This window comes from Giraffa tippelskirchi, chromosome 2 (genome assembly GCF_054371585.1).
Source record: "Giraffa tippelskirchi isolate mGirTip1 chromosome 2, T2T-mGirTip1v1.2.pri, whole genome shotgun sequence".
NCBI classification, from domain to species: domain Eukaryota; kingdom Metazoa; phylum Chordata; class Mammalia; order Artiodactyla; family Giraffidae; genus Giraffa; species Giraffa tippelskirchi.
Genome location: NC_137276.1, coordinates 164,102,949 through 164,122,812, shown reverse-complemented (window position 1 = coordinate 164,122,812; position 19,864 = coordinate 164,102,949). Strand labels below are relative to the sequence as shown.

Below are 19,864 nucleotides of genomic sequence, written 5' to 3'. Positions count from 1 at the left end.
TGGCTGTACAAGAACTACTAGTCAAAAAGGGTTTCTAAAAATATGAGAAAGAAGTCACTTCTTTGTTAACTGGTTTCTCTCTAAGTCTGTGAGATAAGTGGGAATATAAAAATAGCAACCAAGAGCCCCATAAAAGACCTTTAGGTCTCAGATCTATCACTTTACTACTGTCAATACCTCTTGCACTGGGATCAACAATGTTTCTAAACCTCATTTATTTACTCCTTCCTGAATAGGCCATTATCTCCTTTGTTAATATAATTGTTAATCCCACTATCCCCAGCTCCAAGAAGCCACTGTAATGTTACTCTCATCAGGACTATGTCAGGAACTTTCAGCTAACATATTAATTACCCATGAACAATTTGTCAGGGACACAAAGGCAGCAAAGTGAAAACAAGAATGGTGAGCATGCCAGACTCGTGACTGATGATATACTACTAACAAGGAGAGAAAAGGGAATCTGGGAGTCCCTCTAACCTTTTCTGCCTGGGCCTACGTGGCTATGTTGCTGAGAATAATCTTGCTCTTCACCTTTGGTACCACTGGCTGCTAAATGTTAATGCAGAAAAGCTACAGAACTATAAAAGGTCTGTCTTAATCCTAAATAGCTGTAACAAATATCCCTTAGCTTCAGGCCTACCCAAATACTGCTTTTGAAGCACTTTGGCTACTTTTGTTCTTTCCTGTCTCACTGGACAATTTACTTTCAACATTCTACACACCACTGTAGAGAACTGACAACATGCTTGCTGGCTCCTCAAACTTGAGGAACTTCCAACCTGACCTGGTAAGTTCTTCTCAGCTATAAACCCATCTTTTGTAGGAAATCTGCTTTTTTAATGTGGGAAAATAAAAAGGAGATAAGGATTTTTATAACACCAACTCACTGAGACAAGGTGAGAAACTTCACTGGTTTCTGACCCCACATAATTTCTAGCCTGAAATTAAAAGTCTTGAAACTAAATTTAAGCCAATACAAGATAAGTCCATGTTTCTATATCTTATTTCCTGGAATGTGAGCTCCTTGAGAGCATGGAAGAAAAGTTATGGCCAACCTAGACAGCATAGTAAAAAGAAGAGACATTACTTAGCCAACAAAGCTCCATCTACTCAAAGCTATGGTTTTTCCAGTAGTCATGTATGTATGTAAGAGTTGGACTATAAAGAAAGCTGAGCGCTGAAGAATTGATGGTTTTGAACTGTGGTGTTGGAGAAGACTCCTGAAAGTCCCTTGGACTGCAAGGAGATCCAACCAGTCCATCTTAAAGGAGATCAGTCCTGAATATTCACTGGAAGGACCGATGCTGAAGCTGAAACTCCAATCCTTTGGCTACCTGATGTGAAGAACTGACTCATTTGAAAAGACCCTGATGCTGGGAAAGACTGAAGGTGGGAGGAGAGGGTACGACAGAGGATGAGATGGTTGGATGGCATCACTGACTCAATGGACATGAGTCTGAGTAAACTCCAGGAGCTGGAAATGGACAGGGAGGCCTGGCGTGTTGCAGTCCACGGGGTCGCAAAGAGTTGGACACAACTGAGTGACTAAACTGAACTGAGAGCATGGCTGGGGCTAGGTATACTCTAAAGAGGCTGGTATGCTATGAGGATGGACACACCTATGGGGGAAAGTGTGGCGGTGCGTAGACTCCATAACTGAAGAGGTTCAATTTCTAGCCCAGCTCGAGTGTAACCTGGTTATTTGGCCTCTCCGGCCCTGTTCTCATATGTAAAGTGGAAATAACTAATAACTACCCAACGGGAGTTTTGTGGGGAACAAATTAAATATAACGGACGTAAAAGTGCCTCTAAACCATCAAATCCAATAAAAATGTCAGGGATGACTATTATTAGAAGTAATAACATCATCATCTCTTCTATATTAAATTTACAGAGAAGGTAGAAGTAAAATAAAGCTAGTGGAAAACTAGCCCAAGTACCAGAAGCCTTCAAAGTTGAGGGAATTATAAAACACAGAATGGGAACAGGTACTCAGTTTCTTACCCGGTGTTCTGCCAGGAACTCTGGTGTCAGGGTCCAGGGGGCATTCCTCACCACCTCATCCACATAGCGGCAGTGCTGCACTGCATCGTAGCGCTCATTTTCATTCATCACGGTGAAGCCTTTGAAGTTGTGTGTTAGCTCATCACTGCAAACTGAGTTCATCACCACATCATAAGGTTATAAGTCAAAGTCCCCTCTGCTTAACCACACCTCGGTCACCAACCTCTACCATTTCCTAGGATTGTAACCAATCACCCCACTTGGATAACAGTATTCTAAATGTAGCTCAGTCTGGGTAACAATGCTTTCCCTAATCCAAGATACACCTTCGGGAGCAACACTATGTTCACACTTTGGAAAGGAGAGGATACAACAGAAGAATAAAATCTTTGGCTTTGAAATGAACCTACTATACATTTCTGCATCAATGAACAGTTTAAAAAAAATATTTTCCTATTAGACTGGAAAGTACCAGTTGCTCAGTCATGTCGGACTCACTGTGACCCCATGGACTGTAGCCCACCAGGCTGCTCCCTCTGTCCATGGGATTCTCTAAGCAAGAATACTGGCATGAGTTGTCATTCCCTTGTCCAAGGGATCTTCCCAATCCAGGGATCAAAGCTGGGTCTCTCACATTGCGGGCAGCTTCTTTATCATCTGAGCCACCAGTGAAGCCCCATTAGCCTGGACTGGACCACATAACATTTGCTTAGCAGACTTTTGTACTTCAGCTGATTCAGAATGACAAACTGAGGGGCTTCCCAGGTGGTGCAGTGGTAAAGAATCTGTCTGCCAATGCTAGGAGATGCAAGAGATGTGGGTTCGATCCCTGGGTTGGGAAGATCCCCTGGAGAAGGGCATGGCAACCCACTCTAGTACTCTGGCCTGGAAAATAACATGGACCGAGGAGCCTGGTGGGCTAGAGTCCACGGGGTCTCAAAGTCACACAACTGAGCAGGCAGAGTACACATACAAACATACAGAGTCATGTTAGGATGATAAACTGAAATCTAAAGTAAATGCTATTTTTAGGTAGGCAATAGGGGAGCAGACTGCAGAAACCAGCCAAAATCCGTGAGATAAATCCTGGACATCTCAAGTCAATGAGCTTAGAGCGTCTCTTTCCAGGTTTATACAGTTCAGGTTTTAGATACTTCATGTTCTTCATATGCTTCACATTTTAAAGAGGCTACACTATATCCCTCATTTAAAAACCAAAATAAGAGTCAATGTACTCAGGTTATAAAGACAAGAGAAAAGAGGCCACTATAATTTTTTTCTGAACAGCACCTAAGTCAGCAGGTGTTTTCTTACCTCCCACAATGAGGTATGTATTAGGGAAAAGGTTCTTTGCTTGCATCAAAGCCCGGGCATGACCAGAATGAAATAAGTCAAATATTCCATCTGCATAAACTCTCACAGGCCGTTCACCTAAATCCAAAGGAAAGAATTTATCAGACAAACACACTGACTCAATACCTCCTATTTAACAAATGGAAATGGCACCGTGTGACCGTTCCATTCTTGCACAACTCCCTTTTAAGGTGTTCTCTGGATATTCAGCTTAATTTGGGGTGTTTTGGGATTGTAAGGAATAACATCACAGAATTCCAAAGACCCTCTTGGCATCACAGCCACTAACTCTCTTTGTCAGCCTGGTTTTACCAAATTGATCAGGTAATTGGGTTTCTTGATTGTTTTTTCTTGAAGTTATTTAAGAACTGAAGGGAAGAGTTATACAAGAGATATATCTGAAACTTTAAAATCATCATTTTCGGTTTATATTTAAACTTCAGTTATGTTTAAACAGACTATAATTAAACTATACTCTGGCTGCCTGCTCTCTCATTTTCAAGCTGCTGTGATTACTAATGACTAACACTTTGCTTTGAAAATAAAATACTTTGTTTTGAAAGTAAAGAGTGATCCAGAGGAGTGAGACTGAAAAAGAGGGAAAGTAAGCACCAGTTATCAATCTATCGCTTCTCAGTCCCAGATTCACCCTCACTTTCTGCTCTGTGGTAACAGATGGAATTTCTTCAAGCATTTCTCCTTGATAGTGAATATGTTACACCTTCTCAGTACAGGGTAATATAGAAAATACTTGAAAATCATATATAAATACTTTAGGACTTTATATTAGAGCTTTGCCTCTTCTCCTGTCCATTAGTGAATAATAAATGACCGTCAACTTATTTTTAGTGGTAGTAGACTGTGAAAGAAAAGGCAGGAAATGATATTCTGGGGTACAAGACTAATTCTAAAGTCAAGTAAACACATTGAGAAAGAAACTGATACAGTGGTTCATCATGCTTCAAATGATAAATCTAGTGAGTCCTAGGCAACCTATTTCCACTACATGAATAAAAGAAGAGTTGTTTCACTATAGCAGCAAAAAAGAACAGTAGGAGCATCTGCATTATTTTTGGAAAGAAGGGTCAGAGCCTTATCATATACACCATACTGAAGGCAGGGATAAGATACATCTCCTTCCTGCCTTGAGGATAATGAATCAAGAGGGAGGAAACTGGTTCTCAGGAGGCTTATGGACTTCTCTCTATAGATAGCTTTATCCATAAATGAAGTTTTTAAACTGAGAAATCATACACTGCTGACAGAGATATAAACTGGTATAACTTTTAAGAAAGGAAATTAGGCAATATCTGTCAAAAGACAAAGGACAAATGTTTATACCCTTCAGCCCAGCTATTCCAATTCTAGGAATTTATCTCACAGATATGTTTGTAAATATGTATGCAGATTGCATTATTCATTGCAGCACTGTTTGTAATACCAAAAATTTGGAAACAACCTAAACTTCATTGGAAGACTGACTATGACATGATTCCCCACTTTGCTTATATTATTTGCTTAGACATCCATAGGAAATTGGTAATACTGGTTGCCTGCAAAAGGGATACTAGGTGGATGTGAGATAGTAGTGAGAGGAAGACACTTCACTCTGTGTCCTTTTTCAATGTTAGGTCATGGGAATGTAATGATTTTATAGGAAGCAAAATTTTTAAATAAAATAAATACACCAATACAACAAAAAACAGAGAAATAATATGATGGATTTAGGAGTCAGAAAAAGTTATAGCTTAAGCTTGCCAACAAGCTACATTCCTATGTAATCTTAATCTCTTTTTAAGTATCAGTTTCCTAACCTACAAAACAAAGCAACTCCCCCCAATCTGAGTAGTATAATCTCTCTTCGACATCCTAGAAATCATGACCATGAAGTAACTAACACACTTCTAGCTTTCCTAAACGAGTTCAGAGTAGTTATGATCTCACTTTATTTGATCCTGAAAGACAATGGATAGAATATAAAACTTGAAAATATTGTACTGGTGTTTCTTTGCCATTAGTATATAACAAGGGCAAAGTGAGATGAGGGAAATTAGCTCAGTAAACACATTTCCTGGATAGTGGCAGTAGGACAGAATGCTGTTAAATGAGTGGCTATTTGCCAGCAGTTAAACATCCATATTAGGCCAAATCACTCTGAACTTTCTTGGATCAGCCCCAGATGTGCCTCTCTTGCTCTATTCAGCATTTCCCCAGCACCCCAACCTCTCAATTCTCTGTCTTAACCCCAAGTCTTTAGAAAATCCAGGCTGGTGTATTAATCCACTGACCAGAAGGGGCCACTGTTGAACTAAAAATCTAGGGAGAAAGAATGCGTTTGCATTCTTCTACCAAGTGGCTATTGGCCAGGATGACTATACCCTTTGACTTACATCTGCTGTTCCAGCACATTATCAAGAGCAACTGTTTTCACTTTCAAAAATGGTCTTGATTTGGATTATAAATTATAGTCTTTGCACTACTTCTAGACTAAGTAACTAGATGTTCTCCTTTAAACAGAAAAGACGTGGGTCTCAATTTATTATTTCTTTTGATATATTCTCTCAAATAGCTACCACTGAAACATTCCATCTTTAACAGATTTCCATTGCCCTTCAGACTCTTGCCTTTTTCTTCTTTTCTAAAAGAGAAAAAAGTTCTTTTCATCTTCTAAAAGAGACAAGAATAGGAAGCCAAGAGATACCTAGAGTAACAGGAAAATTTGGCCTTTGAATACAAAATGAAGCAGGACAAAGGCTAACAGAGTTTTGGCAAGAGAACGCACTGGTCATGGTAAACACCTTCTTCCAACAACACAAAAGATGACTCTACATATGGACATCACCAAATGGTCAATACTACAATCAGAATGATTATATTCTTTGCAGTCAAAGATGGAAAAGTTCTATACTGTCAGCAAAAACAAGACCAGGAGCTGACTGTGACTCCTTACTGAAAATTCAGACTTAAACTGAAGAAAGTAGGGAAAACCCTAGACCATGCAGGTAGACCTAAATCAAATCCTTTACAATTATACACTGCAAGTGACAAATAGAGTCAAGGGATTAGATCTGACAGAGTGCTTGAAGAATTGTGGACGAAGGTTTGTGACACTGTACAGGAGGAGGTGATCAAAACCATCCTCAAGAAAAAGAAATGCAAAAAGGCAAAATGGTTGTCTGAGGAGGCCTTACAAATAGCTGAGAAAAGAAGAGAAGCGAAAGGTAAAGGAGAAAAGGAAAGAGATACCCATTTATATGCAGAGTTCCACAGAATAGCAAGGAGAGATAAGAAAGACTTCCTAAGTGATCGATGCAAAGAAATAGAGGAAAACAAGAGAATGGGAAAAACTAAAGATCTCTTCAAGAAAATTAGAGATACCAAGGGAACATGTCATGCAAAGATGGGCACAATAAAGGACAGAAACAGTATGGACCTAACAGAAGCAGACGATATTAAGAAGAGGTGGCAAGAATACACAGAGGAACTATACAAAAAAAGATCTTAATGACCCAGATAACCACAATGGTGTGATCACTCACCTAGAGCCAGACATCCTGGAATGCAAAGTCAAGTGGGCCTTAGGAAGCATCACTACAAACAAAGCTAGTGGAGATGATGGAATTCCAGCTGAGCTATTTCAAATCCTGAAAGATGATGCTGTGAAAGTGCTGCACTCAATATGCCAGCAAATTTGGAAAACTCAGCAGTGGCCACAGACTGGAAAAGGTCAATTTTCATTCCAATCTCAAAGAAAGGCAATGCCAAAGAATGTTCAAACAACCACACAATTGCACTCATCTCACATGCTAGCAAAGTAATGCTCAAAATTCTCCAAACCAGGCTTGAACAGTACATGAACCATGAACTTCCAGATGTTCAAGCTAGATTTAGAAAAGGCAGAGGAACCAGAGATCAAATTGCCAATATCTGTTGGATCATCGAAAAAGCAAGAGAATTCCAGAAAAACATCTACTTCTAATTTATTGATGACGCCAAAGCCTTTGACTGTATGGATCACAACAAACTGGAAAATTCTTTGAGAGATGGGAATATCAGACCACGTGACCAGCCTCCTGAGAAATCTGTATGCAGGTAAAGAAGCAACGGTTAGCACTGGACAAGGAATGGGCTGGTTCCAAATTAGGAAAGGAGTATGTCAAGGCTGTATATTGTCACCCTGCTTATTTAACTTATATGGAGAATACATCATGGGAAACGCTGGGCTGGATGAAGCACGAGCTGGAATCAAGATTGCCAGGAGAAATATCAATAACCTCAGATATGCAGACGACATCTCCCTTATGGCAGAAAGCAAGAGGAACTAAAGAGCCTCTTGATGAAAGTGAAAGAGGAGAGTGAAAAAGCTGGCTTAAAACTCCACATTCAGAAAACTAAGATCATGGCATCTGGTCCCATCACTTCATGGCAAATAGATGGGAAACAATGGAAACAGTGAAAGACTCTATTTTCTTCGGCTCCAAAATCACTGCAGATGGTGACTGCAGCCATGAAATTAAAAGACGCTTGTTCCTTGGAAGAAAAGCTATGACCAACCTAGACAGCATATTAAAAAGCAGAGACATTACTTTGCCAACAAAGGTCCATCTAGTCAAAGCTATGGTTTTTCCAGTAGTCACATATGGATGTGAGTGTTGGACCGTAAAGAAAGCTGAGCGCTGAAGAATTGATGCTTTTGAACCATGGTGTTGGAAAAGACTCTTGAGAGTCCCTTGGACTGTAAGGAGATCCAACCAGTCAATCCTAAAGGAAATTAGTCCTGAATATTCATTGAAAGGACTGATGCTAAAGCTGAAGCTCCAATACTTTGGCCACCTGATGTGAAGAACTGACTCATTAGAAAAGACCCTGATGCTGGGAAAGATTGAAGGCAGGAGGAGAAGAGGATGACATAGGATGAGATGGTTGGATGGCATCACGGACTCGATAGACATGAGGTCTGAGCAAGCTCCAGGAGTTGGTGACGGATGGGGAAGCCTGGTGTGCTGAAGTCTATGGGGTCCCAAAGAGTCAGACACGACTGAGCAACAGAACTGAACTGAAAAGAGACCATCTTCTCATCTCTCAAGCCATACCTCTGTTATTTCTAAGCAGTGCATTTACTCCAAGATTACACACACTTCCCTCTTGTACTCTCCCTTAATCTCCCTAAATGAAAACCTGGGGGCAGGGGAGGGATGCCTCTTGAATCAGTTATTGGTTTAAAATTCACTAATGATGGTATGTGTAGATTCTTTATTCGTTTATTCCTTACCTGGCTCCAGCATGAAGACAATCAATTACTTGGTTATCTAACATAACACTGAACAGGCAGAATAAGATAAAGGAACAGCCAGAGGTCAAATTGGCAAACTTTATAGACCAATTTGGGACTATTTGTTCCACCCAAGATATAATCAGTTTGCTGATGGTCTTCTATTATTTATAACTGATGTCTACAAAGAGTAGCAACACTCCAGGGTGAAAAGAACACAGAGATGGAAAAACTTAGGTTTTAGCTCCAATTCTATCACGAATTATTTGTTTTACTGTAGGGGAAACTTCATTAGAGAAGGAACTGGCAACCCACTCTAGTATTCTTGCCTGGAGAATCCCAGGGATTCTGGGGGAGCCTGGTGGGCTGCCGTCTATGGGATCGCACAGAGTTGGACACAACTGAAGCGACTTGGCAGCAGCAGCAGCAGGGGAAACTTCACTTCTTAATTTCTGTGGACCTTTATTCATGTATATAATGAAGAGACTATAAAGTACATAATCTCAAAAATGACTTACCTGTAAAATTCTATTATAAAATTTTTAGAAATTAGATTTACTATTCAGCATTTGTTAATTACAAGTGTCAAAACTTGGAAACAGTATACATATATATACATACATTTTTATCTTCCACAAATGGTATGTGGCTAGATTAGCAACAAGGTGGGTAATATAACTAATATGATCAGATCTGGTGAGGTACTGCATTCTCAATGTGTGTCATTAGCATATGAAAAGTCGTTGCCCTCAACAGGCTCTACTATCACATCCGAATGTGATCCCTGAACCGTAAAGTAGCATTCTTAAGTCTAACCTGCCACCCCTACTCTGTCACATACAGCCTGTCTTTACTTGGTGTCATTTTACTCTGCCTCATTAGCCTAGATATTACTGAAGTAAGAGGAGCCAAACCCCAAAAAAATCACATCATAAATCAGAAGGGTTGTGATCATCATGAGCTATATCTAAAATTCTTCCAAAAGGACCACATTCTCTGGAATTTTGAGGACCTCAAAACCATACTATATATGGATAAGATACAGCCAAGGGGTATCAGGATCCTAGCCTGACACTGTCCAGCATTCATTTCACTACTTCTAAGTTACAACAGAGAGTAAACATACTAACACAATTAAGAAGTAACTATAAATATCTTCTATATACTGAAAATGCATAGATTTGTGGCTATAACTACCTCTTATTCCTGAGAGCTTGCCTAGGTTGAGTCCAGCCCTACATTTACAGAATAAAAACCATAGTAATAAAGAAAGAAATGAAAAAGGATTGGGGAAAAAAGGGAGAATTGGAGAACTTAAAGAGAAGTAAGAACAGATGCCAATAGGACTTTGTATTCATAACAAATGCTCATGAAGTTTCTGTTTTATTCTTTTTAATTTCTATTGAAGGACAGCTGCTTTACAATGTTATCGTTTCTGCTGTACAGCAAAGTGAATCAGTTACACATATATCCCCTCTTTTTTTAAGATTTCCTTCCCATTTAGGTCACCAGAGACCACTGTGCTATACAACAGGTTCTCATGAGTTATCTATTTTATACACAGTAGTATATATAAATCAATCCCAATCTCCCAATTCATTCCACTTTCTCCTCCCCACCAGGTATTCATAAAGTTTGTTCTATACATCTGTGTCTCTATTTCTGCTTTGCAAGTAAGTTCATCTGTAACATTTTTCTCGGTTCCACATATAAGCAATACTATACAATGTTTGTTTTTCTCTTTCTGCTTTACTTCATGCTGTATGACAATCTCTAGGTCTATATCCATGTCTCTGCAAATGGTACTATTTCATTCCTTTTTATGGCTGAGTAATACTCCATTATATAGATGTACCACATCTTCTTTATCCATTCCTCTGCTGATGGACATTTAGATTGCTTCCAAGTCCTGCTATTGTAAACAGTGCTGCAATGAACACTAGGATTTATGATGATCTCTAAAACCAACTGCCCAAAACAGGGAAAGTATCTAGGATACATATTAATAATTTATGAGGCCAAAAACTGCTAGTTAATGATGTAAACTAAGTATACAAATAAAGAGTATGGGCTTTGAAAATAATAAAGAAAAGTCGTCTTTGAAAAACTTGGACAACTATAATATCAATAAAGATAAAATTAAGTGACGAGCATCTCCCAACTTGGGATATTTTTGTTCTATATCAATCAGTAGTATCATAGCTAGTGTACAGACTGACAGAAAGGAAAACTTGGGGGAAATTCTGAAGACTATTAAAAATGTGACAGTCTGACATTATCTGGGCCTCTGAAAAAACAGACAAGATTATAAACCAGCTCAAGTTAATATTTATCCTCTTTGTTCCTCTGTATCTCCAGCTATGATGATAACAGCCCCAAATGTGTATCACTATATCTTCTAGCTGTGACAAAAATACTGGGAAATAAGCATACAAGAAGAAGAAAAAAATGAAATTTTATGGGGTACATTATCCTCTCAAATAGAAGAGTAAGGGAGATGGGAGGAACACCTCTTTCAACTAGCTTTTCCAGGTAAACTGAGGGAACAATATAGAGTATGTGTATATTTCATAAATACAACTGAATGTTAAAAACAATAGTCAAACAAAAACATAATTCATCATTTACTTACAAGGAGTTCCTCTGCTGGCTTCTTCCATAGTTACCCTGACATAGGGCTTACTAAAGTCTACTTCAATTTCATCAGAAAAAGGTGCTGGCTGCCGTAAACCCTTAAGAAGAGGAAAATGAAGGAAAAGAAAAATTCAATAAAATACCCCCCCAAAAAAATGGTAGCTTGACAGAACAATCAGTTATTAAACATGCTGTGATTAAAATTTTTCCTAAATCTTCATAACTTTAAAAAGGAAAAAGATATAAGCATTCCAAAATGACAAGTGAAAGTATAACTTTTTACCAAATGGGCAAATCATGGCATGAAAGATAAATGTCTTGATAGTGATTTCAGCCACCATGGTGGACGGTGGCTGGGAAGCTACACATAGTCCCAACTAACTGGGTCCAGAATGACAGCTCCTCTACCAGATGGTAGAACAGCCAACCCTGAACTATGTGATGAAATTGCCAAAGTTCACAAGTGCATTTTCTTACCACTTAGTTGAAGTGGTACAGAACTGGGAAGGCAAACAGCTGCCACATTCTTTAAGCACAATCACCACTATGTAATGCTTTACACTGTAAATATGTTAATTCTCATTTACAGCCCTGTGAGGCAAGCAGTATGACAGTTAATACCCTCAATTTAAAGATGAGGAAAGTGAGGTTCAGAGAAGTCATATGAATTGCATGTAATTACTCAGAGGCAAAGCTGAAATATGAATACAGGTATGCTCTTTTCCTCTTTGGAGGAAAGTCTTACTTAGGAGTTTTTGTTAAATTTATTTCTAAGTATTTTATTCTATTTGATGCTTTTGTAACTGTTTTATTAATTTTATTTTTGGGTTGTTCCTTGCCAGTATATAGAAATGCAATTGATTTGTAAGTGTGTATGTGTATCGGTATGAGTAATTTCAGTTGATTCTCATCTCCTGTGGCTTTGTTAAACTAAATTATCAGCTCGAGCAGTTTGTTTGATAGATTCCTTAGGACTGTCTACATATGAGACCATGTTGTATGTGAATAAAGACAGTTTTATTTATTCCTTTCCAACCTGAATGCCTTTAATTTCCTTTCATTATCCCTTAATGCACTAGTTGAAACCTCTAGTACAATGCTGAATAAAGATTACAAGGACAAACATTCTTGCCTTGTTCTCAGTCTTAGGGGAGAAGCATGCAATCTTTCAATATCAAGTTTAAGTTAGCTGTAGGTTTTTCTTAGATGCCCTTTATCAGATTGAGAAATCTCTCTTCCTTTTGTAGTTTGTTGAGCGGTGTTTTGGGTTTTGTTTTTTGGCCACGTCAAGCAGTTTGCAGGATTTTAGTTTGCCGACAAGGGATAGAACCAGGGACACAGCAATGAAAGAACTGAGTCCTAATCACTGGGCCACCAGTGAATTAATTCCCTGTTGAAAGTTTTTTAATGAACGAATGTTGGATTTTGCCACATGCCTTTTATACAATATTGGGACAATCATATTTTGTTTTTTTAAATTAATTATGGTGTATTAGATGCACTGATTTTAGAATGCTAAGCCAATCTTTCATTCTTGAGTGAGATTCTTCTTGATCACATTGTATAAATCTTTTCATATGTTCTGGGATTCAATTTGTTAATAAATTATTAGGAATCTTTGTATCTAAGTTTATGAGGGATTTTGAACTATAATTTTCTTTTCTTGTTCTGTTTTTGCCTGGCTTTGACATTTGGTCTCATAGAATGGATTAGGAAATGTTATCTCCTCTATTTTCTGAAAGTGTATAGGATTGGTATTATTTCTTCCGTAAATGTTTGATAGAATTCACCAGTGAAGACATCTATGTCCAGCTTTGTTTTTGTGGGAAGATTTTCTTAAATACAATGCAATATTTTTAATTGGGACAGGTCTATTCACATTTTATTTTTTTTCTTGGGTCAGTTTTGGCAATTCAGCTCTTTCTAGAAATAAGTCTGTTTCATCTGAATTGTCTCATTTGTTGGCATGGAGTTGTTCATAATATTCCCTTACAATTTTTTAAATTTCTGTTGGGCTATAGTGAAGCTCACTTAGAATTTTAAATTCTACACAGATCACATCATGACCAGGCTAAATTCAGAAACTGGGAAGACACTTTTAATTTCAGATAAGGATATATTTTTAAAATAAAGTTTTAAAATGAAAACATATTTCTTTTAAAGATCACTTATATAAGCTTAGTTTAAAATATGCTAAAGCTATAAGAAAAACAATCATTTTTAAGAAATTTGTGTGTGTTATCTTTTTTTAGATGTTTTTTAAAAGAGGTTAAGAAAAGACCAAGGAGGGCTTCCCTGGTGGTCCAATGGTTAAGAATCCACCTTGCAATGCAGGGGACACCAGTTCAATCCCTGGTCCGAGAAGATCCCACATGCTATGGGGCAACTAAGTCCATGTGTCACAACTACTGAAGCCCACGCACCTCAAGCCTGTGCTCCACAACAAGAGAAGCCACCACAATGAAATGCCCAAGCATCACAACTATAGAGTGAGCCCCCACTCAACACAACAAGGCCCACACACAGTAACGAAGACCCAGCACAGCCAAAAATAAAATAAATTTTTTAAAAAGGAATAAAAAGACAAAGATCATAAGAAAAAAAAAGAACAGACAAAAGACCCCAAAATGTGTGATTTTCTGAAGTAATTAGAGATTTACTTACAAATTGGAAAAAACAATTTATCCTCTAAAAGTTAGTACTCAAAGAGATACCTGACAGTAATTTGTGTTTCTAAAAGTATATGCTAGTCACAAAATAATATATATTCTATGATTCCACCTAGATAAAGGTCAAAAACAGGCAAAACTAATCTATGGGGAACAGAAATCACAGAACAAAGAAAAAATCTGGGAAAAGCAGATACTGACTAGCACGGGTGTGAGGGGGTCTTCTGGATGTATCAGTTATTACATGGATATGTATACATATAAACATTTATTGAGCTGTACACCTAAGGTTTATGCATTCTACTGTATGTAAGTTATACCTCAAAAAACAAATGCCATTCAGACACAAAAAGGAATGCAATACTGATACCTGCTACAACATGGATGAACCTTGAAAAAATTACGCTAAGTGAAAGAATCAGCCACAAAAGACCACTTATTATATGATTCCATTTATCTGCAATGTTCAGAATCGGAAAATTCATAGATAGAAAATAGATTAGTGGTTACAATGGGCTGGAAGGTTGGGGAGAAATGGAGAGTGACTGCTAACGGGTACACGGTTTCTCTCTGGAGTAATGAAAAGCTACTAAAATGTATTATGATGATGGCTACACAACCCTGTGAACATTCTAAAAAACTTTGAATTGCACACTCTAAATGTGTGTGTGAATTATAATGGTATAAGAATTATCACAATGAAGTTGTTTATATAAATAAATGCTTATATATAAAATATATGAAAGAAATAGAAAAAATTATGCTTATTAACATTAGTACATGTAGATGAAAGACAGCCTTACTGTGTTCTCTGAAATAATTCAAATGTCCAACAACTGATGAATGGATAAACAAAGTAGTATGTCTATATGGATTTACTTTTAAAAAGAAATGAAGCACTATCACCTGGATGGACCTTGAAAACACTGTGCTAGATAAAAGAAGCCAGACATAAAAAAGGCCACATATTGTGTGATTATACCAAATGTTCATAATAGGCAAATCCCTAGAGACAGAAAGTAGATTAGTGGTTGCCAGGGTCTAGAGGGAGGGGAGAATGAGGGAATGATTGCCAATGGGTATGGGATTTCTTTCTGTGGTAATAAAAATATTCTGGAATTAGACAGTGGTGATTTAGTATTAAAAACCACTGTGAATTTTTAGTGTAAAAAACCACTGAATTGTACACTTTAAAATGATTTAAATGGTGAACTTTGGGCTTCCGTGATGTCTCAGAGGGTAAAGAATCCGCCTGCAGTCAGGAGACAAGGGTTCGATCCCTGGGTTGGGAAGATTCCCTGGAGGAGAAAACAGCAACCCACTCCAGTATTCTTGCCTGAAAAATCCCATGGACAGAGGAGCCTGGCGGGCTACAATCCAAAGGATGGCAAAGAGTTGAGCGACTAAGCACAGCACAAAATGGTGAACTCTATGCTATGTGAATTTTACCTTAATTTTAAAAGATACATTAAGTATTCTATCTTTCACAACTCTGTTTCTTCAATCTTCCTTGTAGAAGGCAAATGCAGCTGTCCCTCCTGGCTACAGTTTGTGCTGAATTGATTCCTCCTAAGTATAGAGAATGAAACCTAAGGTTCTTCAGCTACGGTAGATCAGCAAAACCTTTAACAGTCTAGAGCTGCCTCCAGTTAGAATGAGTAGTATGTTTTTGGAAAAAAAAAAAAAACACCCTATCATTCTCTTCTCAGAGAAAAAGAAAAGTGTCACTAAAAGCTGAAGTTTATAAAAGTAGGACCAAGTATTTCTTTCTACCTATGTTCTCCTAAAACAAATCTCCTTTATTTTAACCTCAAATGAATCCTATGGAATATTATAGCTTTCAAGTCTTCTGATTCTCTGGTAGCAAAATACAAATGAAAGGGCAAGCATTTAGGACCTGAAAATCGTTAGATCTAAATTCCAGTCCTATCGTTTAATAGCAGTGAAATCATAGCAAGCTTCTAAAGCTTTCATCTTCTATAAAATGGAAGACAGTAATACCTGCTCCATAAGTTTGTTATGAGGATTAAATAAAATAGCATATGCAAAGTAACTAGTACAGTGTTTCACATACAAGTAGTCACTCAACAAGTATACAACATTAGCTCATTTTCTCTTCCATTTTATGGAACAGGTTTCTTTATGCCAACAAAATTAACTAATTTGTATTAATCTAAGAGGTTAGCTTCTAAATGTTATATAAAATTTCTAAGTTTATGCAAATTATAACTAACAGTGCGTGCTAAGTCTTTTCAGTCAGGTCCAAGTCTTTGTGACCCTATGGACCGTAGCCCACCAGGCTCCTCTGTCCATGGGATTCTCCAGGCAAGAATATTAGACTGAGTTGCATGCCCTCTTCCAGGGGATCTTCCTGACCCAGGAATCAAACCCGTGTCTCTTATGTCTTCTGCACTGGCAGATGGTTCTTAATCACTAGTCCCACCTGGGAAGCCCGTAACTAATAGTATATACTGCATGCATGCATGCTAAGTCACTTCAGTTGTGTCCGACTCTTTTCAACCCTATACCATAGCCCACCAGGCTCCTCTGTCTATGGGATTCCCATTTTCTCCTCCAAGGTATCTTCCCAACTCAGGAATCAAACCCATGTCTCATGTCTCCTTGCCAAGCAGGTTCTTTGCCACTAGTGCCACCTGGGAAGCATAATACTATAACTAATAGTATTATAACTAACAATTAAAACTTACAATGCTCATTATCCTCCAAATTAAGAAAGAACTTCTAAATGTAATATTGCTTCCATAAAAACTTTCTGACTGTTGTTGTTGTTTAGTGGCTATGTCCAACTCTTTTGCAACCCCACAGACTGTAGCCCACCAGGCTCCTTTGTCCATGGATTTCCCAGGCAAGAATACTGAAGCAGGTTGCCATTTCCTTCTCCAGGGAAATCTTCTAACCCAGGGATCAAATCCATGTTTCCTGCTTGGCAGGTGGATTCTTTATCACTGAGCCACCCAGGAAGCACAAATTCTTTATACTTAAAGCCAAACTAGCCAGAAAGTTATCCTTTAATTTTTCCTCCTTAACTCTTTTCTCTCCTTTATATCCATTCTATCATGACCTACAAAGTTCAGTTCAGTCACTCAGTCATGTCCGACTCTTTGCGACCCCATGAACCGCAGCACGCCAGGCCTCCCTGTCCATCACCAACTCCTGGAGTCCACCCAAACTCATGTCCACTGAGTCGGTGATGCCATCCAGCCATCTCATCCTCTGTTGTCCCCTTCTCCTGCCCTCAATCTTTCTCAGCATCAGGGCCTTTCCAAATGAGTCAGCTCTTCACATCAGGTGGCCAGAGTACTGGAGTTTCAGCTTCAACGTCAGACCTTCCAATGAACACCCAGGACTGATCTCCTTTAGGATGGACTGGTTGGATCTCCTTGCAGTCCAAGGGACTCTCAAGAGTCTTCTCCAACACCACAGTTCAAAATCATCAATTCTTCAGCGCTCAGCTTTCTTTATAGTCCAACTCTCACATCCATACATGACCACTGGAAAAACCATAGCCTTGACTAGATAGACCTTTGTTGACAAAGTCTCTGCTTTTGAATATGCTGTCTAGGTTGGTCATAACTTTCCTTCCAAGGAGTAGGCCTCTTTAAATTTCATGGCTGCAGTTAGCGTCTGCAGTGATTTTGGAGCCCAGAAAAATAAAGTCAGCCACTGTTTCCCCAACTATTTCCCATGAAGTGATGAGACCAGATGCCATGATCTTAGTTTTCTGAACATTGAGCTTTAAGTCAACTTCTTCCCTCTCCTCTTTCACTTTCATCAAGAGGCTCTTTAGTTCTTCTTCACTGTCCGCCATAAGGGTAGTGTCACCTGCGTATCTGAGGTTATTGATATTTCTCCTAGCAGTCTTGATTCCAGCTTGTGCTTCCTCCAGCCCAGCATTTCTCATGATGTACTCTGCATATAAGTTAAATAAGCAGGGTGACAATATACAGCCTTGATGTACTCCTTTTCCTATCTGGAACCAGTCTGTTGTTCCATGTCCAGTTCTAACTGTTGCTTCCTGACCTGCATACAGGTTTCTCAAGAGGCAGGTCAGGTGGTCTGGTATTCCCATCTCTTTCAGAATTTTCCACTGTTTATTGCGATCCACACAGTCAAAGGCTTTGGCATAGTCAATAAAGCAGAAGTAGATGTTTTTCTAGAACTCTCTTGCTTTTTCGATCATCCAGCGGATGTTGGCAATTTGATCTCTGGTTCCTCTGCCTTTTCTAAAACCAGCTTGAACATCTGGAAGTTCATGGTTCACGTATTGCTGAAGCCTGGCTTGGAGAATTTTGAGCATTACTTTGCTGGCATGTGAGATGAGTGCAATTGTGCAGTAGTTTGAGCATTCTTTGGCATTGCCTTTCTTTGGGATTGGAATGAAAACTGACCTTTTCCAGTCCTGTGGCCACTGCTGAGTTTTCCAAATTTGCTGGCATATCGAGTGCAGCACTTTCACAGCATCATCTTTGAGGATTTGAAAGAGCTCAACTGGAATTCCATCACCTCCACTAGCTTTGTTCGTAGTGATGCTTCCTAAGGCCCACTTGACTTCACATTCCAGGATGTCTGGCTCTAGGTGAGTGATCACACCATCGTGATCATCTGGGTCGTGAAGATCTTTTTTGTACAGTTCTTCTGTGTATTCTTGCCACTTCTTCTTAATATCTTCTGCTTCTGTCAGGTCCCTATCATTTCTGTCCTTTATTGAGCCCATCTTTGCATGAAATGTTCCCTTGGTATCTCTAATTTTCTTGAAGAGATCTCTAAGTCTTTCCCATTCTATTGTTTTCCTCTATTTCTTTACACTGATTGCTGAGGAAGGCTTTCTTATCTCTCCTTGCTATTCTTTGGAACTCTGCATTCAAATGGGCATATCTTTCCTTTTCTCCTTTGCTTTTCATTTCTTTTCTTTTCACAGCTATTTGTAAGGCCTCCTCAGACAGCCATTTTGCTTTTTTGCATTTCTTTTCCATGGGGATGGTCTTGATTCCTGTCTCCTGTACAATGTCACGAACCTCCGTCCATAGTTCATCAGGCACTCTCTATCAGATCTAGTCCCTTAAATCTATTTCTCACTTCCACTGTATAATCAGAAGGGATTTGATTTAGGTCATACCTAAATGGTCTAGTGGTTTTCCCCACTTTCTTCAATTTAAGTCTGAATTGGGCAATAAGGCATTCATGATGTGAGCCACAGTTACCAAATACTTGATGACACATCCTATTCCTTTCCCTGCTCTCAAGGAAAGCACTTTTTTTTTTAAAGCTAGTGAGATATGAGTTACAGAGCTCTATATTATGTTTACATCTCTCAAAGGGAAGGTCTTATTTAACACTCCCAGGAACCACTGCCATGCAGGCACAAGGTAAATATGTCATAAAATCTTGTCTGTTCAATCCAAATATCAACTAATGAGAGGATAAATAAAATGTGGTGTGTGATATACAATGGAATGTTACTTGTCAATAAAAACAAATTAAGTACTGAATATGCCACATTAATGAATCATGAAAACACATTCAGTAAAAGAAGCCAGCCACAAAAGACCAGCTATCATGCATTGCCATTTGCCTGCAATGTCCAGAGTAAGCAAATCGATAGGAATAACGTAGATTAGTGGTTTCTAGAGGTGAGACCCTGGGAGGAAATGGGGAGTGACTGTAAATGGGTATGGGGCTTATTTTAGGGATAAGAATATTCTAAAATTGGTTGTGGTGATGGTAGCAGAACTCTATGAATATATTAAAAACCATTGAGTTGTATAGTTTAAATGGGTAGATTTATGATCTCAGTAAAGAAAAAAAGAAAAAATCTTGTTTTTTCTACAGAGTTGAATGAGATTCAGAGATAGAAAGAATATGTGTACAGCAGAAATTACACACAAGTTTATTTAGCAGACACTCCTCT

The 19,864-nt window shown here is 38.6% G+C and overlaps 1 protein-coding gene across 11 annotated transcripts in view; it reads right to left on the bottom strand.

Moving 5' to 3' along the window:
* PCYT1A (phosphate cytidylyltransferase 1A, choline) overlaps positions 1-19,864 on the bottom strand; it is a 74,844-nt gene that overhangs the window by 10,940 nt on the left and 44,040 nt on the right. For all 11 annotated transcript variants that reach the window (XM_081571556.1, XM_081571557.1, XM_081571555.1 and 8 more), the window contains 3 exons: positions 11,265-11,364; positions 3,322-3,438; positions 2,008-2,159 (listed from right to left, as the gene is read on the bottom strand). In XM_081571556.1, the coding sequence (XP_081427682.1) occupies positions 2,008-2,159; positions 3,322-3,438; positions 11,265-11,364 (369 nt within the window). The remainder of the gene's footprint in view (positions 1-2,007; positions 2,160-3,321; positions 3,439-11,264; positions 11,365-19,864) is intronic.